Source organism: Homalodisca vitripennis, chromosome 6 (genome assembly GCF_021130785.1).
Source record: "Homalodisca vitripennis isolate AUS2020 chromosome 6, UT_GWSS_2.1, whole genome shotgun sequence".
In the NCBI taxonomy this organism is placed as follows: domain Eukaryota; kingdom Metazoa; phylum Arthropoda; class Insecta; order Hemiptera; family Cicadellidae; genus Homalodisca; species Homalodisca vitripennis.
The window spans coordinates 117,670,117-117,687,241 of record NC_060212.1 but is presented as its reverse complement, the minus strand read 5'-3'; the positions used below and the strand labels follow the sequence as shown (position 1 = coordinate 117,687,241).

At 36.1% G+C, this 17,125-nt stretch overlaps 1 protein-coding gene across 2 annotated transcripts in view; it reads right to left on the bottom strand.

The window, feature by feature from the left end:
• Positions 1 to 16,740, bottom strand: part of LOC124364797 (protein PALS2) — an 83,120-nt gene extending 66,380 nt beyond the window's left edge. The window contains exon 1 of one of the 2 annotated variants that reach the window (XM_046820557.1): positions 16,551 to 16,740. In XM_046820557.1, coding sequence (XP_046676513.1) covers positions 16,551 to 16,659 — 109 coding nt within the window. In that variant the 5' untranslated portion in view covers positions 16,660 to 16,740. Of the gene's footprint in view, positions 1 to 3,453; positions 3,624 to 16,550 lie in introns of those variants that run through there. The other variant, XM_046820558.1, reaches the window with a different exon arrangement.
• Between the last annotated feature and the right edge of the window lie 385 nt (positions 16,741 to 17,125).

Genomic DNA, 17,125 nt, shown 5'->3' with positions numbered 1-17,125 from the left:
TTTGTATGTATTTCTGTTTGAAGAATTGTAGAATTTGTGTCCTGTTATCATTTTACAACTCGTTTACCAGCAGCAATGCCTTTATACCCCCAGTTGTTACTTTGATATTAGCTGAACACAGAGGTATACCGTATGTATATAGGTAGGGGTATATTGTCTTTTGTATATATACAGGGTGTCACAAACTTCTGTCGATGATAGTTTTCTTCATTACAAGCAAACAATTTCCTATAAATATAGGTCGAAAATGTGTCGTTTAGCCGCTGGTCGCATTTTGTATAAAAACATTAATATCTCTAGAACTATTTAATCTAAGGAAACCAAATGTGGCACATAGGTTTGAATAAACAAGAGGAACATAAAAGATAATTGTATTATTTTCTTTTGTATTAAAAAAAATGGCGTTTGTTGAAAATATTTAAAGTCAAATAAAAAACTCCGTATAGTCATAAAAAATGTATTAGATACCAACTATTTGATCAATTTCATTACAATTCCAACGGTACTTGTTTCAACAAAATCCGTTAATGCATAAGCGAGCACGACCATTTTAAAGATACGCTTGCACAAGACAGGAGCAACAAACAACTGACATCTCTCAACTGTGACATGTTTTACACTCTTGAGAATTTTGAGAATAGTTTAGAGATTTAAATGAATTTATATCTTCGAAATTTAAATTGTGAGTTACACCATCGGCTATTACTATCGTGTATGACTAAATAGAGTTCAATAACTCTAGAATACAGAATTTGATATACACTTTGACATGTACTTACAAATATGTCCATCGGCGACAATACAATGTGGGCTGTACGAAAATACATTAGTTTCTGTATATGTAAAATGTTCCGTTAGTAATAGTAATAACTACGTTATTATATAAGTGATTGAGAGGACCATGGATGAAAAAGCTAATGATGGGTATACAGCAAATTGTAAGCATTAATGCAACGGCTGCTTATGAGAACGTAGCCTAATACACTGGGTTTATACAACGACTACACAGCATTACCATAAATTGACCTTTTGACGTTTGTGGTCTCTAGACTAGGATGACACGGTCTCGAGCGTAGGTAACGGTTTGGCTGACTGGAAGTTGGACGATTCCAGAGCTCCAGCGTACGCTGAATACCTGAACAAAACTAGCATGAACATTGAGGCTGAGCGTTAGCTCAGCCTGCTATTCAAGGGTTGGAAAAAAAATTACATATCTGTCTGTCTACGTCTGCACGGTATCTCGAAAACTAACTGATCTATAGACTTGAAATGTTGCACGAAGCTGCATTTTTTTATAGGCAACATCGAGTTCGATGATGGTGCATTTCACTTCATGTAATTTGGCTGAGCGACAGCGAATAACTTTACATTGGTGTTATGTGTAACCACGATGGCAAAGGGTACTCGTACTTACAAGTACTCGTAAGTACTCGTAAGTTTGACAAATCAACATAGAAGATTCTTGCTAATTGAGCGACATCATGATCTGAATAGTTTACTAACAGAACAGCTGATCAGAATGTTGAAGTTTCTAGAGTAGGGTTTTTGTTCGTATGTGAGATTAATGGTTCCTGTAGTTTTCGGAAATGGTCCCGAATGCCATCTGCCAAAGGTATATTAATAATACGCCCTTTGCTCTAGCCCTTACACCACCTGCCTGTCCCACCACCCACCCCAACCCCTGCCACACAATGCCGTGTTACTCTGTTGTTGTTGGGTGCTATTGTTTGTATTATACCTTTTCTCGTTGTTACAATATTCAATTCTCTTTGCCACAAAAGCAATGTTTGTTACTTTTAAGAAAAGAACAGAAATTCACGCATAGGACATTAACCTTCAAAGAGCACACGGGGCCACAGGACCCCATATAAATTTCATTTTCGCATTTCTCAGTGTTTGTAATGGGATTTTTGGTACCCATGTAATTTTATTTGACATCACCAGGCTTCAAGCCCCACCACTGCCGCCTTACCAGCTAGCTGTCAGCTGAGTAATATAGCTTACCATTTGTTGTCTTGAGGTCCAGTGGACCCCTGTGTGCTTTTAAGGTTGTGTTTTTCTCATTTGATTAATTTACACAATTTTCCTTATTGAACAAAAACAATTTTTAATCTATAGTTAATCAAAAAATTATAAAACTAAAAAAACCAGTGTTTTAAATTATATATACTACATTTGTATGGTCGAATTTTGCCTATGTTTGCGATTTTGTGTAAGATATGCAATAAATACATGCTATATTCAAAAAATTTAAATTTTCCCTAAAATTACAGCGTTTGGCGAGAAAAAAATGTTTGATTGTTATATTTAGGCTATTGTTTTTAACTAATATATTACTGCTCGCATACACTAATAGTTCAAAGAAACAAACAAAACGTATATAAATGTAATTTATTTATATTTATATTTTAAGCGTGTTTTAAAAAATGAGATCCTGTAGATCCCTGTCTGCCTCTTGAGGGACAACAATATATGTGTGCTTTTAAGGTTAAAAATTTATATTCTATTCGAAAATCTAAAGGTACAAATTTTGTACGTGTACAACAAGATTCGTTACCCGCGAATTGGAAGTTTTCCGCAAGATTTCCCATGTGGTATTTCGTACGGCGAACTTTTACGCACGTGACCATTGAAGGAAGACTCCTGGTTGAGACAAACCGGTTCCGGTAAACGGCCTTCAACTTCCAACCGCCTTCTAGACTTGTTCAAATTTAAATGTCCCGCAGCACTTTTACGCATTGAAAAGCGCATACACCCGCAGTTGTGTTTACTACTGAATGAAACATTACAGAAAAATCGTGAGCATTACAGGAAGACGCTTACCATTTCGATAAGATTCAGAAGGCAGTGATAAAATATAACAGTACCGCACATCGGTCATGACTAGCAATAACATAGTACCGGTAATTAGTGTTAAATATTTTTAGAAGCGACACAACAATATGATTACTGGTCCCAATGTTTGTAGATTTTAATTTCCTCATGTACGAAGTTCGTATAAATTATTTCAGATAATTTTGGTCACTCTCGGTTTCGCATTAGGCCTAAAATGCTTAATTACAACAAACATACGAAATGACTGTATTTTAAACTAATTATAGTTAAAGTAAGTGAGTATTTTCCATTTACTTATTAGGTACATTCCTAACAAAAAATAAAAAAATGGCGAATATTTTTGCCTATACAAAAAAACAACCTGTAGGAAATGTTCCTAAAATGAAGTTAACACTTTTTAACGTATTATAATATTTACGTAAAAACTCGAATTTTGTTTATTTACAGACAAAAACTGATTCAGTATTCTTTATTATTTTTTCATTGATAAGAGATTATAATTTTAGCAGTTGTATGATAATAATTATAACCTAAAAAAACTCATTCCACAAAACAAACACGATTTAATTAGAAAGTAAAATATTAGTTTTCCACAAACAGCTGATTCTAGTGAATTACCATTATCAGCTGTTTTGCCGTTGAAGGCAGTTTCCATCTGATCCTGACTGGCAAGGAGCTCGCGGGTATCCACTCGCGTCTTGCGGCCGAACACCATCTCGCAGTTCTACCACCACCACAACACCACACGACACTCCACGGCTGCCACTACCGGCACACTGACTGACGGCGGAATGTGAGTACCCTGAACGTCACGGTACAGCCGCGGTGTCGATGTCTAGGCGACTCAGGGCTCCGCCCCCAGGCCTACCTGACTCTGGCTGCCTACTTTTTGTCCTCTGTCTCTGAACGGTGCCAGTACAATAGTTCCAGTGTAGGGCTCGACAATAGTCGCCGAAAGGAAATTCCAAGAAAGTTCTTTTATCGTCAGGACACTGTCTCCAGTAACAAGGGTCCTCCCTGTCTACACCTACAGTGTGACAGCCGTAAGTAAAAAGATTGCTGAAACAAGTTTTAGTTATCCCAGTGATTTCCCAGAATACTTCTAATAGGGTGACCAGACGCAAATTCCTAAAAAGAGGATTTTGGTAGTGAAAAAGGAGGATATTTAGGCAAAAATGAGGATAGGATTAAATATTTGTATACACTTTGCGAAACACATTTATTTATACATTACTAAAACACGCACATTATAAATTAGTATTAGTTGTAATGAAAATGAAAATGACAAAACAAATAGGATTTGTTTTGACATATAAATCGAAAAATAACCATAAATCATAGCATTAAATTGCATAATGACGTATTATTTGCAGCGACGTAACTAGGTTATTCAGCACCCGGGGCAAACACCTATTTTGGCGCCCCTCCCCCCCACCAATTGAACTGAAACTAATTCCTTATAACTCCTCTTAAAAAGTGTGGTGTGTCCATCGGTACCGGGTACGCTACATTAATACTATCTTGAATCTTGATCTTAAAATACTCAACCTCAAGTTCAAAGTATATAGGCCTAAATATATTTGGTAAATAATAGAATACGTATTTTCAAAAACAAATAGTTTATTTCAAAACAACACCATTTATACTAAAACACTTATGATAGTAAATTATGTAAAATATTGATTTAAACATTTAATTGTTCTTAGAATTTAACTTTTCGGGCTTTTCTTGCAGCAAATGTACTGACAATCTCACTGAAGCATAGTTTTGAGGCTACCTGGTGCTCAATGGAAATAATCCCTAGGTTTGTCAGCCTCTGTTGCCCTGTCAAATTCCGTAAATAATTTTTTATTATTTTAAGTTTACTAAAACTTCTTTCATTCGAAGCCACTGAAACCGGAATTGTCAAGAAGATCCGTAAGGCAGTCATTATGTTTGGATATACATCCTCCATTTTGTTCACACACAAAAATTTCAGAAGATCAATCGAATTGGCTGTTTGGATATTTGGTACTAAATCCAAACCATGGTATTTGAAACTTTCCACTGCGGGTGGGAGCCGGGAGGGGAAGGAAGTGTCTGACGCCGCGCCGTCCTAGTGAGTCATTCCACAGATAACACAGTGTGCCCATACTCGTTCTGTACAAGTTCATGCAGACCGTAAACATGATTCGTAAATAGTCAGATAGCATTCATCATTTCACTTTGCATTTTCTTAGACTTAAATCAAATAAAAATAATAAATATAATGATTTTCTTTTGCAACACACCTCGCATTAAAAAATATTTTCAACAATTTTTATTAGAAAAATCTGTGGCCGTGTTGGCGCCCCCCCAACAACTTGCGCCCGGGGCACATGCCCCGCGTGCCCCCCCCTAGTTACGTCGCTGATTATTTGAGGCTATTATTTTGTATGTGGCATAAAATTGAACTAAGTATTGTAAGATTTTTCTGTTTAAAAACTATAACTAATTTGAAAAATAGTAAATAGAATTTGTGAAATTATTGGAATTAATTCATTACCATTGATTCATTACATTATACCTATAATAACGGACATTTATTAGATATCACTATAACAGTAAAATATGTAGCATATTTTAACAAAATTGACATATCATTCTTAATACATAAATAGGAAACCAAGGGGGTAGTAGCGCCAGTGCAGCTGAGCGGATAGAAACAACAGAGTCAGTGACACTATAGACAACACTCAACATACAACTGAATCTAACAGCAGTTCACATGCCATGGCATTACGTGTGCGCTGCAATAACTAACTATTCATAGTTTATCTTCGGGACTTTGGAAATTTGAAGAATATTTTAACGTGATGCTACAATTTCTTTTTTACACTGAATCATTCGCCAAAAAGCCGGGAGGACAGAAGGAAGAACATCAAAAAGCAGGACATGTTCTCCTAAAGCCGGAAGTTTGGTCACTCTGCTTGTACATTACTTGACATATGTCAATGTTTTACAGGTACTGTTCTTGAAAAATGCAGACACTATAACAATGAAAAAGTTATGTGTGAAGCAGTGAACATTAGGAGACCCGCAACCTTTAAAGGTAAGGACATAGCCAGCGAGTGGTTCCAAGTGGTCCAGATCCCCTCCCATTATTTTCAATTCAATTACTTTTTTAGTAAACGATTATTATTATTTAAATAATTCAGTATTACTGACATATTCTGATAAAAAATCGATATCAACACAGAGACGGACCAAGAACTTTTAAAGAACAAAATTGGAAATGAGCGGTTGACTGAACTTGCCTTACTTTCTGTCCACTGCGGGAAAATAGCAGTTGTCTGGACCCCCCCTAAACTTTTTCCTAGCTACGTTCTTGTTAAAATTGTAAGTGTTAAGCCGATACAGACACATCCCTCCCCCTACTTGGATAAACTTCATGAGTCCGTGCTTCTAAGCACATTCTTAAATTTTAATTTTTCAACAATGAGTAAGGTGACCGTACCAAGGTATTTTCCTTCTTCAGCCAGGGGCATTGGTTTGGTATCTATCACACAGAGTGACGTTAGTCAATGTACCTTATTTAAAAAAATTTTAATCTATCACCTGATATTATAAATCAATTATAAAACCTTATAGTCCAAGAGCCAATTGCATTGTACTGTATAAGCATACAACCCGGTGTTTCCGCCAAGTAAGAAATCAATCCTTTCGATACCCTTCTATTTCGATCGCTACCAAATCTAGCTTGACCGACTTAATTTTTTCTTTGGAAGAATTTCTATATCGATTACAAATCAGGTTTTGTATTTATAAAGTTCACATTGGTTCTTGTCTTCTAGATTATTATTTACGATTTTCAACTGCTAGTAGCTTTGTTTATATAGGCTATACTGTTGTGTTTACAATAGCGTCTGGAATATAACGACCTGCACTAAAAGGAATGTGAACTGGAGCTAAAAGCAACTTCACATGGAATGAACATTTCCCACCATAGCTACGTTTGTGTAGAAAACTTGGTTGCTTCACCGTGTTTAGAGATCTTTTCTAAAACATCGTAGTCCACTCAATTGTGCACCTGAGGCAGTGAGAATACCTCTTCACATGCAGCGATTACACTATATTTTACAGTCTGCGTGTCTCTGCTGTCAAAACGATGTAGATAGTTCATTTCCTGCTTCTTCGACACCGAACTTTTTTTATCTATTCGGACAAACATGACCCAGATTCCAAGAGTAAAGTCTGTGAAAGAAAGATGAACTGGAGCTAAACTCAACATTCACATTGGTTGAACACTTCGTACAATAGCTACGTTATGATTATTGAGCAGTTTGAAATTTCCAACATACATACATGTTTTATATACCTATATTTCAAGTTGTATGAAATGAACATAATAGTTATAGAACCATAACAAAGCTAATTTAAAATATAAATGAACTAATCTTAAGGATAATTTTAATGAAAACCAGAAAAATTGAGAAAATTTATCTGCCAGCAAGAACGTAGCCATTTGAAAAAATTAGGAGGGGGGTGTCAAGACGACTAATATCTTTTCCCGTAGTGGACAGAAAGTAAGGCAAGTGCAGTCAATCGCTCATTCCCCATTTTGTTCCTTAAAAAGTTCTTAACTCGTTTCAATGTTGAGAACGATCTTTCAGTAGTACATGTTAGTGATACTGAATTATTTAAATAATAATAATCGTTTGCTAACATCGTAACTGAAAAAAATAAAACTTGGGGGGTCCGGACCCCTTGAACCCCCCTCACTGGCTACGTCCTTGTCTCTCAGGCCAACCTACATAAAGCGTTTTAATCATTTCTAATTTATTTCTACAAATTTCAGAACAACAACATATTCGGCCGAAACAATTGGTCCTGTTCAGAGACCTAAACGTTGTAATTATAACTTTCAGTTACGTACTAAGTATGTATTATTGCAATGTTATTTCATGAAATTTTGTGAGAGTAGCAAATTTGCAATAGGCCACCTAGCTTGTCAGACAATTTAATGGAAGTTTTAGTTTAATGATAATTTAATTTTGCTCTCTAACACAGTAATGGAATACCGCCCAGTTCTATGCCATCGTTGGGGTAAAGGGATTCAAATACCATTCTTCAGTAAAGTTATGGATAGTAATTTTGTTAGTAAGTAAGTGTGTATTAATCTTTATTATTTTCCTTAAAGCTCATTGCTCACTCATGGATATGTTTAATTTCACTATTGGGTCAAAAGTAGAAGTAAAAACCCAAAATATGCTAAATAGATGGTTTGACACTCTAGGCATTAACATCACGTTAGTCATGCGCTGTTTGAAACAGTTTGCTCCGCAAGGTATTGAGGTCCAGAGCGTAAAAAATTGCCAACTGTAAAATAGCGAAAAATAATTTTCACTCACAAACGTGAAACGCTTTAACCACAAATCGTCTTAAAATAACGATATAATTTACTGAATGTGGAGTAAGCATGCCATTGTTTTTACAACTCTTAAAACAGTGTAACTATACAAATTTAAATTTGAGCCGTAGTAAAATTGTTTAAAATATACTTTAAATCATTATTAAACTAAAAGAATAATTCTAGCTGAATCGTTAAGGTAAACTTTGTTTATTTGATCAGGATTATAAATAAAAATGAATAGCAGGTATATAACATAGTCTACTAGTACACTATTAACCCGCAACATTCCACGTGTCTGTTTGAGCAGCTCCCATGATTTCAGTAAGACGATCTATTTCAGATTAATTAATGTAGAGGAACTCCAAAGTTGAAGTTCATAGTTTTCTTAGTGAAAGCAATTGTGGTCCTACGAATTAAAAAAAAAAAATAATAATAATAATGGAATTAGTCATATATCATGCATGCATCAGCTACACATCTTTCAGTGTTCATAAATAAGAGGACCAGAGGTTAAGCACAATTGCGAGTAATTCTTAGTTCAGGTTTTGCAGTTCTAGTCGAAATTAAATTGGATTTTGCCCGGAAAATAGCAATATAAATAGACCTTTATATAATTCTGTAACGAGGTTGGATTCGAAACATTATTATTTGAATGAAATAAATACAATTTTGTATGGATATAGATATTGTTATTAAAAATAAAAACTAAATCATCATCAATAATACCAACACATTTCAATAGAATAGAATATTTGCCTGCACATTATGGCAGTTGTCATCCATTTGTAAAGATGATACATGGTGCGGTAAAGTAGCATACACGTTCTTGCTTCCCAATTCATGTTCACAATATCGTATTAATAGGTACCCATTTCCTCGGTCGATTCCAGAAATTATATTTGTATTTATATATCTATTTAGTATGTAATATACTAGACTACTACTATACACTTTAAATAAATGGTTAAACTTAATTTTTGTATTTTGATGATTATGGCTAGAAATAATAAATAACTCAGTATGATACAAATGTGAACTTTAATGATGATAAATTAATTGACATACAGGTTTGAATTTTGAAACAAGATGGAGGATACAATAATGGTAATTTTTTTAAAATACAGTTCTTGAAATTTAGGGCAGGGTGGTCGTGCTGGCTTAATGAAATAGAAATATTAGGTATTGTTTTTAATAAAAGATATTGTAATTTGAAAAATAATTTTGTTAAACTTTAATTATATGAATTTTGAATTGTTAGCCAAGTAGAATGTTCCTGGGTTTTATGTTCTTCCAATGGATCACTGTTAAATTTAAAAGGAATTTTCTCACCCAATGTCTGTCTTCTGCTTCTCTGTACTTCAGTGATAATATGAATTTAATGAATTAACCTTTCTTTTGAACCAAATACTGCTGAATAAAATGTAACCAGTTTCTTTATTTAAAATAATAATCTTGCTTCACTTCTTCTATATCCCTCTCTCCTCTAAACTTTTAAACCTCTGCTCTCTTCACTCAACAATCATCCCTGCAACACTGTATCACTGACTTTAGTTTGCTTTATAACTTTTGAGTTTTATATGTAATAAGGTGAATTTTGATATATTTAATTTTGTATTTATTATTGTTTGTATAAAAATTTGAGACAATTTATAAATAATTATTCATTAATTATTTACTTATTATTACTAATACATTTCTAAATTAAATTAAATATTGAAATGAATGTGAGATGGGTGTATGAAATGAGTCATTACAAGTATAGTATACCTCATCAGTGATAAATGCTTTGTTTGAAGTTTATTTTTGACGAAGGAAGGATTGTGAAGGAAACAGACTTTTTCTGAACATTTGCCACCGTTCAATGATACAGTACAATCAGTAACACGTGTTTATTGATTGTTTTGTATCACTGAACGATGGCAAATGTCCAGTGATAAATGGATGCGATGTCCCCTCGACGATTTTCTGTCATAAAAATAGCATTTAGTGTCTCGTGTATTGCTTCGTGATTCCACTTACTATAATCACAGACTCACTGCGCTCGCTCGTTTCCTCATTGTCACGGAGCGGATGGTTTGTTGAATCAAACTGTCCAGCCCTCCGTTTTAGTTCCTTCAGCTACTGTAAATATGCCGTCCCACAATGTCCAAATTCAATACCGTACATGTACACATTCCCAATTAAATGTATAAAGTAAAATCCAGGATAAATTAATTGGTTTACCTTAATGAGACGATTTTGAAATAAGAGGCGTTGTTACTTTTGTTATGATTACACTCCATAAGAAAATAGTGGTTACATTAACTAAACACGTGGTTGTGCTGCCATAATACAATGTTTATACAGAACATTTGGTTACATTTAACAGGCCCTTTCAATACACATTACACAACCAGTTGGGCGTAGCCCGAAGGGGTTTTCGAGATAAGAATAGGCCTATATTCATCCCAGAGACCCTAACAAGGATCATGTAAAATGTCAGTACAATCGGTTGAATAGTTTATGCGTTAAAGCAAAACAAACAAACAAACAAAGGTGCTTTCGCATTTATATTATTAGATCTCAGCCTGATGATTCATAAAAATAATATATTCACACATTGAATTGGGAGGGGGGAGCAGCTAGACAATGCTATAGAATAGTGCGGATGGTAATCTTGAAAATGTTGCGTGCAAATCTCCAATGCAAGGAAGCAGAGACCGACTACGCAGGGTTAAGGTAAAAATACAATCAGACTACCAGAATCATATCAAATAAAATGTAAATAATAAAAACAATGTAAATATTTACAATATGGTTCATTCACGTTGAGAAATCCTATCAGTTATTGCTTGAAAATTATTTAGTGCAGATGTGCAGGTAATTCGTTCCCAGGGGTGTAACTACTTGTACAAAGCTGAAATTAAAGTAGCATTATGAGGCTTTTGTTCTGTTCACATAGGACAAGAAGCTGAGGGAACCTCTCATTGTACCCAGTCCTAAAAGGACCTTTGCGCTAATTTCAAGAGTGACAGGACATTCAGGGGTTTGAGTTAAGGTAGAGGCCGCCTCCCATCAAGACTCCTTCTTAGGCCTCCCATCAAGATTCCTCTTAGGCCTCCCATCAAGATTCCTTTTTACGCCTCACGTCAAGACTCCTTTCGCCTCCTATCAAGATTCCTTCCTAATCTCTCATCAAGATTCCTTCTTAGGCCTCCCATCAAGATTCCTTCTTATGTCTCCCATCAAGATCTCTTCTTACGCCTCCCATCAAGATTCCTTCTTACGCCTCCCATCAAAATTCCTTCTTACGCCTCCCATCCAGCCGCCTCCGGTCACAGCGGGCAGAGTAAGGTACCCACCATGTTTAGGCTTGCCAAAACCACTACACCAAAAAACACTAATGGAGCTTAACCTTCTTCAACAGTCATCCTAGTCAGCGATGAAACTTTCAACACTGATCAAAAACTCTTTCAGTTGACTTTTAAATCTTGTTTCTATAGGTTCGTTTCTTTTTTTTGGGGGGGGGGGGTAACCTAGAGGAGAACCTCACTCCAGCATCGTGTTACATTGGCAGCTAAAGCTAAACGTTGAGGGGTCTCACGTAAATTAAAGGCAGCTCTAGTGTTGCGCTCATGAATTTTATTACTTGTTAATTAATCCTAGGTGTAGACTATGTGGTGAGCCGGAGGAGACTGCTTAACACATTATATCAGATTGTGAGAGGATTGAGGTTAGGAGAAGAATCCTATTTAAAACCTTACAGCCTGATGGTGAATTGAATTAGACGTAGTAGGCAGGCCCTACTAGAGGAACTTGCGCAATAAGCTTCTTCCTGTTCTTTGTTTAACGTTTGTTATTGGCGATGGAAGGTTTGAAAGGATAGCAGGATTTGAATATTTGTCATCGTTATATGTTATAAAAGGTATAACACAACGTTTCGAGGATTGGAATCTCTCCTCTTCGTCAGGTAGGAGAGGTTATCCACCTCGCAACGCTGTGTTATACCCTTTGTAACATATAACCATGGCAAATGTCCAAAATCCTGTTATCCTTTCAAAACTTCTTTTGACGCATTAGGAACTAAGAGCCCTTTACACCCCACTCTTTAATCCAATCTAATTTAAGGGAAACCGACGTTCTTCAACAGTCATCCTTGGTAGTAAACTAGACCCACTGATGAACTTTTTACCTCAATATCTCGACATGTACTGTTATAGGTAAACCGCTTACAAAAAGACACTGGTCGATTTTAGTTCACGCAGGGTGGAGTAATATACCCCTCCGCCGCTGTGGTGCCGCCCTCTCCCAGTATCCCCATCACTGCTCGGCACTCGCCCGCTTGCTCTATCCCCTGACCTGACCACTGCCACTTAGAGGCTAACATCACACCAAACACAAGCTCCATGGATACGTCTATAGCTACATTAGTCTGTTCAATTAATATTTTACTCCTATATAGGCCTACACACAAAAATACAATATACTTATAGAATAAGTAAGTAGCTGAAGTGTAAAAAATGGCGCGAGCGAGACACGATCCACACAGCTGATAAAACAGAGACGAGGAGATGCTTGTCTCACTCCCCACCACTGGAGGGGGCCCCTCCTGCGCGTGGCTGCTCAGATATTTGCTTCTGCGCAGGTTTCTTTGCGAACGGTTTATCTATAGTAATATGCCGCTCCTGGGCATTCATGCGCTTGGCCAGATATGTGAGTAATCGTTTTTGTTGTACCCAATGTCGTATCAAGGAAACGCTTTTGGGGGTCCGGACTAAGTGCCCAAATTGTAAGAGTCAAATATTTCCCCTCAGTTCCACTCTTGATTATGAATCTTTCTGAGGGTTCAAGGGTTACTCTGGACTGATTGTCCACTGGGGTCTCCTTTATATTCACGCTTTGATACGCCGCGCCTCCCCGCGTAATGTGAGTTGCGAATAAATTTATTAGAAATTTAATACCCCTCCCCGCTGATAAGATAAACAATACTCACATTTAATTTAAAGTTCTATGCATCATAAACCCTATTAATTGAAGATTCAATTGCGAGAACTTTTATAACATTATTAGCGTATTCTCCTATGTACTCAACGAGCAAATAGTTTGTAAAATGTTCGTGGTTTTAATACGAGATTAATGTTAGTGTTATCAACTCTTTACTTAGCGTGTCCATTTACGTGTCATCCTGACTTTGACTACTCTTAGTAATGTCACGCTCTCACGCCATACTGCCTAGTAAAGAATTAACGCAATTATTCAATTACAGTAAACAAATTTTCACATTAAATTGCAATAAACATAACTTTTACTTGATTACATAGTAAAAGTTTTGTTGCATATTCAGAGTTGATTGTCTACTACTGTATTGGTACCACTGTACGACTAATTAAATAAATGATGTTAAGCGTTTGTTTACATAATTTTATTATATCCTAATAAACTTTATAAATGCGAAAGTACCTTTGTTTGTTTGTTTTGCTTTCACGCGTAAAATAATCAACCGATTTTCTGAAATTTTACATGGACATTCTTACGGTCCCGGGGATGTATATAGGTCTATTCTTATTTTGAAAATTCCTCCGGGCTATGCCCCACAGGTCTTTAAACTAGCGAATAATACCATGTTGGTCTCTATTAGTTGTGAAATATTAACTATAATAGCATGTCTAATGTAATCAACTGTTCTGTGTAAACATTGATTATTATCTCGTATCAGTTTTGTTTACATTTATATTGAGTAAATTTTCTAAGGAATACCAATATTTTTTACGACGTTTTAGATTTCAGCGATTAGGTAAGTACTCATCTATCTTACAAAATGCCCTAAAACACAAGAAGGTCAGAATTTGACACCGAAGACTCCCTTTGGAATAGTCGGCAAGAACTATGCTAGATGAAAGTTCGCTGGACTGTGCTTTTGAACTAATCTACCAATTCAAGCTTTAAATGTTCTAAAATATCAACAATATTTTCCAGTTTACATAGAAGCAAACGCGTAATGTAGCAATCAAATTGAAGTATTATATCTAAAAGAAAACGCTGTTATCTAACTTATAATATTACTTAACGACTGACTATAAAGACTGATATAAAACGCATCTTAGTTCACTTTTGACAGAAGTAAGCTTCTCTGATCTGTGATATACTATACATTCTTGATCGGGAAACAAGGAAAAATCATGTATGTAACAAACATACTAAGAACAAAGTAAATTACAATGGCCAGAAATATACACTATTTGACGTATGTTTTTGGTCGATGCTAAATGCAACAACATTGGCGTCGGAAATATAATTCTCTCGAACCAGAAGTGCTCATAAAGTTGCAAAACCTACGAAATTGGGTGCGAAACATATTTCTATAAATTTAAAGACTGATATATAACCAATCTTAGTTCAATTTTGACAGGCTTCTCTGATCTGTGATATATGTTTTATTTATCGGTAAACAATGCAAACGCAAGTTTGGAACAACATATACTGAGAACAAAGTAAATTACAATGGCTATAAATATAAACTTTTTGGCGTATTTTCTAGATCGTGGCAACAAGGCAAACTAACACAAAATTGGCGTCGGAAATATAATTCACTCGAAACGGCAGTGGTCATAAATGTGCAACGCCTATTAAATTGCGTGCAAAGTGGCGGGTAACTACCAGCACTGCAGGTAAGAGAGACAATGTAGTCTAACCTTTACATTTAAAGATTGTTATGAAACTTACATTAGTTGTCTTTTGACAAAAGCAGAGTTTCTGCTTTGTATCCTTGGTGGAAGTAAGTTGGTTTTAATGGAAAAGACATATTTTTGTATACTTCCACATAAAATTTTTCTACATAATTCTTTTATAATTTATTAGTTTTCGGTCTTTACAGTTAGTTTTAAATTTTATTCTATTTTATCATATGTTTATTCTATTTTACACATATGTTTTTTTCTGTAAACAATGTCAAACTGATGATGCCTTTAACCGGCGAAAGCGCTATTTTAATAAATTTTATGTGGAAGTATACAAAAAATGTCTTTTCCATTAAAAGCAGACTTCTCAGAGCTGTGTATGTATATATATTTTCTTGATAAGGAAAGAGGCAAAATCATGTAAAGAAAAAATCCCAACGCAGAAGTAAATTATAATGACAATAAATGATCATTTTAACATAGTTTTTTGATCGTGGGAAGGAGACAAACATTTGCGTCGGCAATATAATTCACACAACTAGAAGTGCTCATACAGGTGCAAAACCTATGAAATTGCGTGTGCAGCCGCGGGTAACTGCTAGTGTCTTTATAAACCACATTGGTCTTTGGTGAGCCCCTCCTCTTCTCTTTGTCTGTGACAGATGTATAACAGTTTATCAACGAAGTTTCGAGGGCACTAATGTGACTGCCACGTTCCGATGATAAACGACATGCGAGTTCAGCTGAGATGTAGTCGGGGTTTCCCTCTATATCGACTTATGACGTCACCGCTAGCGTGCCCCTTATCGTAGCACAGCCCACGTGTTTACTCACCTTGCTTCTATTTCCAGGGCGCCGCCCCTCAGCGTATGAAACCCCTTAATGGCTCGTTTGAATATTATACATTTTTCAAATATAATATTCAAAACAGTTACTTAGGATCTAAACTATTCTGATTATGTTCAATTGCCATCGTGTGCTGGCGAATTGAAAACTAATTTCGAGTAAATAACCTCTTTTGTCTTCACGTTTGGTTACCACTGTGGAGCCAGGGACGTAGCCAGCGAGGGGGCCCAAAAGGTCCGGACCCCCGCCAAATTTTTAATTGTTTCAATATTTTTTTTTTGAAAACGATTATTATTATTTAAATAATTCGGTAATACTGACATATACTGCTGAAATATCGTTCTCAACATTGAAACGAGTCAAGAACTTTTAAGGAACAAAATGGGAAATCAGCACTTGCCTTACTGGGAAGTTCACTACGGGAAAATATCAGTCGTCTTGACCCTCTCCCCCTCAAATTTGTTCCTGGCTCCGTTCTTGGTCTGAACACAATTTAAAACCATCGTTAAACTGAAAGGCAATGCCACAGGAAAAATAAAAGTAAACAAGATTGACTTTGTTTTATCCCATGGTGTGATAAATTCATTATTCATAGTTCTTAAACAATAGAACACTCACAAACTGTCGAGGTAAGCATTGGAACAACGAGCGCATTAAACTATAATATAAATTAGTACATTATTTTTTTTAGTTTAAAACAATAATGTCCTGTGATTTATTTAAACAACATTCGTGTATTTTTAAATCACACAATTCCAATAAATAAACTATATTATATTTAAAATTAAGCAAGCGCGAGTAGAACAGAATACGAACAATTTGTGCATTCACAAAATACTTACCTAACGCCGATTTGAACGGAGCGTTCGAAGCTGACAGTCTTCTGGATATCGGCTTCAGAACTCCCCCACAGCCACAGAGATTGTCCTTATGTCCTTCACTGCGTTTCATGACGAAGGCACAATAAATAAGGCAACCCGAGGTCCACGGCTACGATAAAACTACGTACACTCTCCCGGTAGCGAATAAAACATGACAGGTACAGGCGCGAGCAATAACGTTAATGTCCAGCCCAGCTGGTAAGCTATTATTTACATCAACTCAGTGCGCATATCCTATTCCATGCCATCGATTGGGGGTTGGCGACTCACGGCTTGGCAGGCCTCGTCCAGCTGCAGCCTGACAACGTTATCTGCAATATTATCGCATCCTTGTTGACGATTATCCGTTCAACGCGATTACGATAACCGAATTGCATTGCGTCTTACTTTGCAAACGGGGTGTGTTCAAAGGGAAATGGATAAGCGCGAAAACCAGCTGACGATCAGGTGTACCAACGTGGCGGTGCGACACTGTTCCACCCCAGGTGTTTCAGACAAAGGTGGCGTGTCGGGCAACTCGAGCGGTACAGATTATT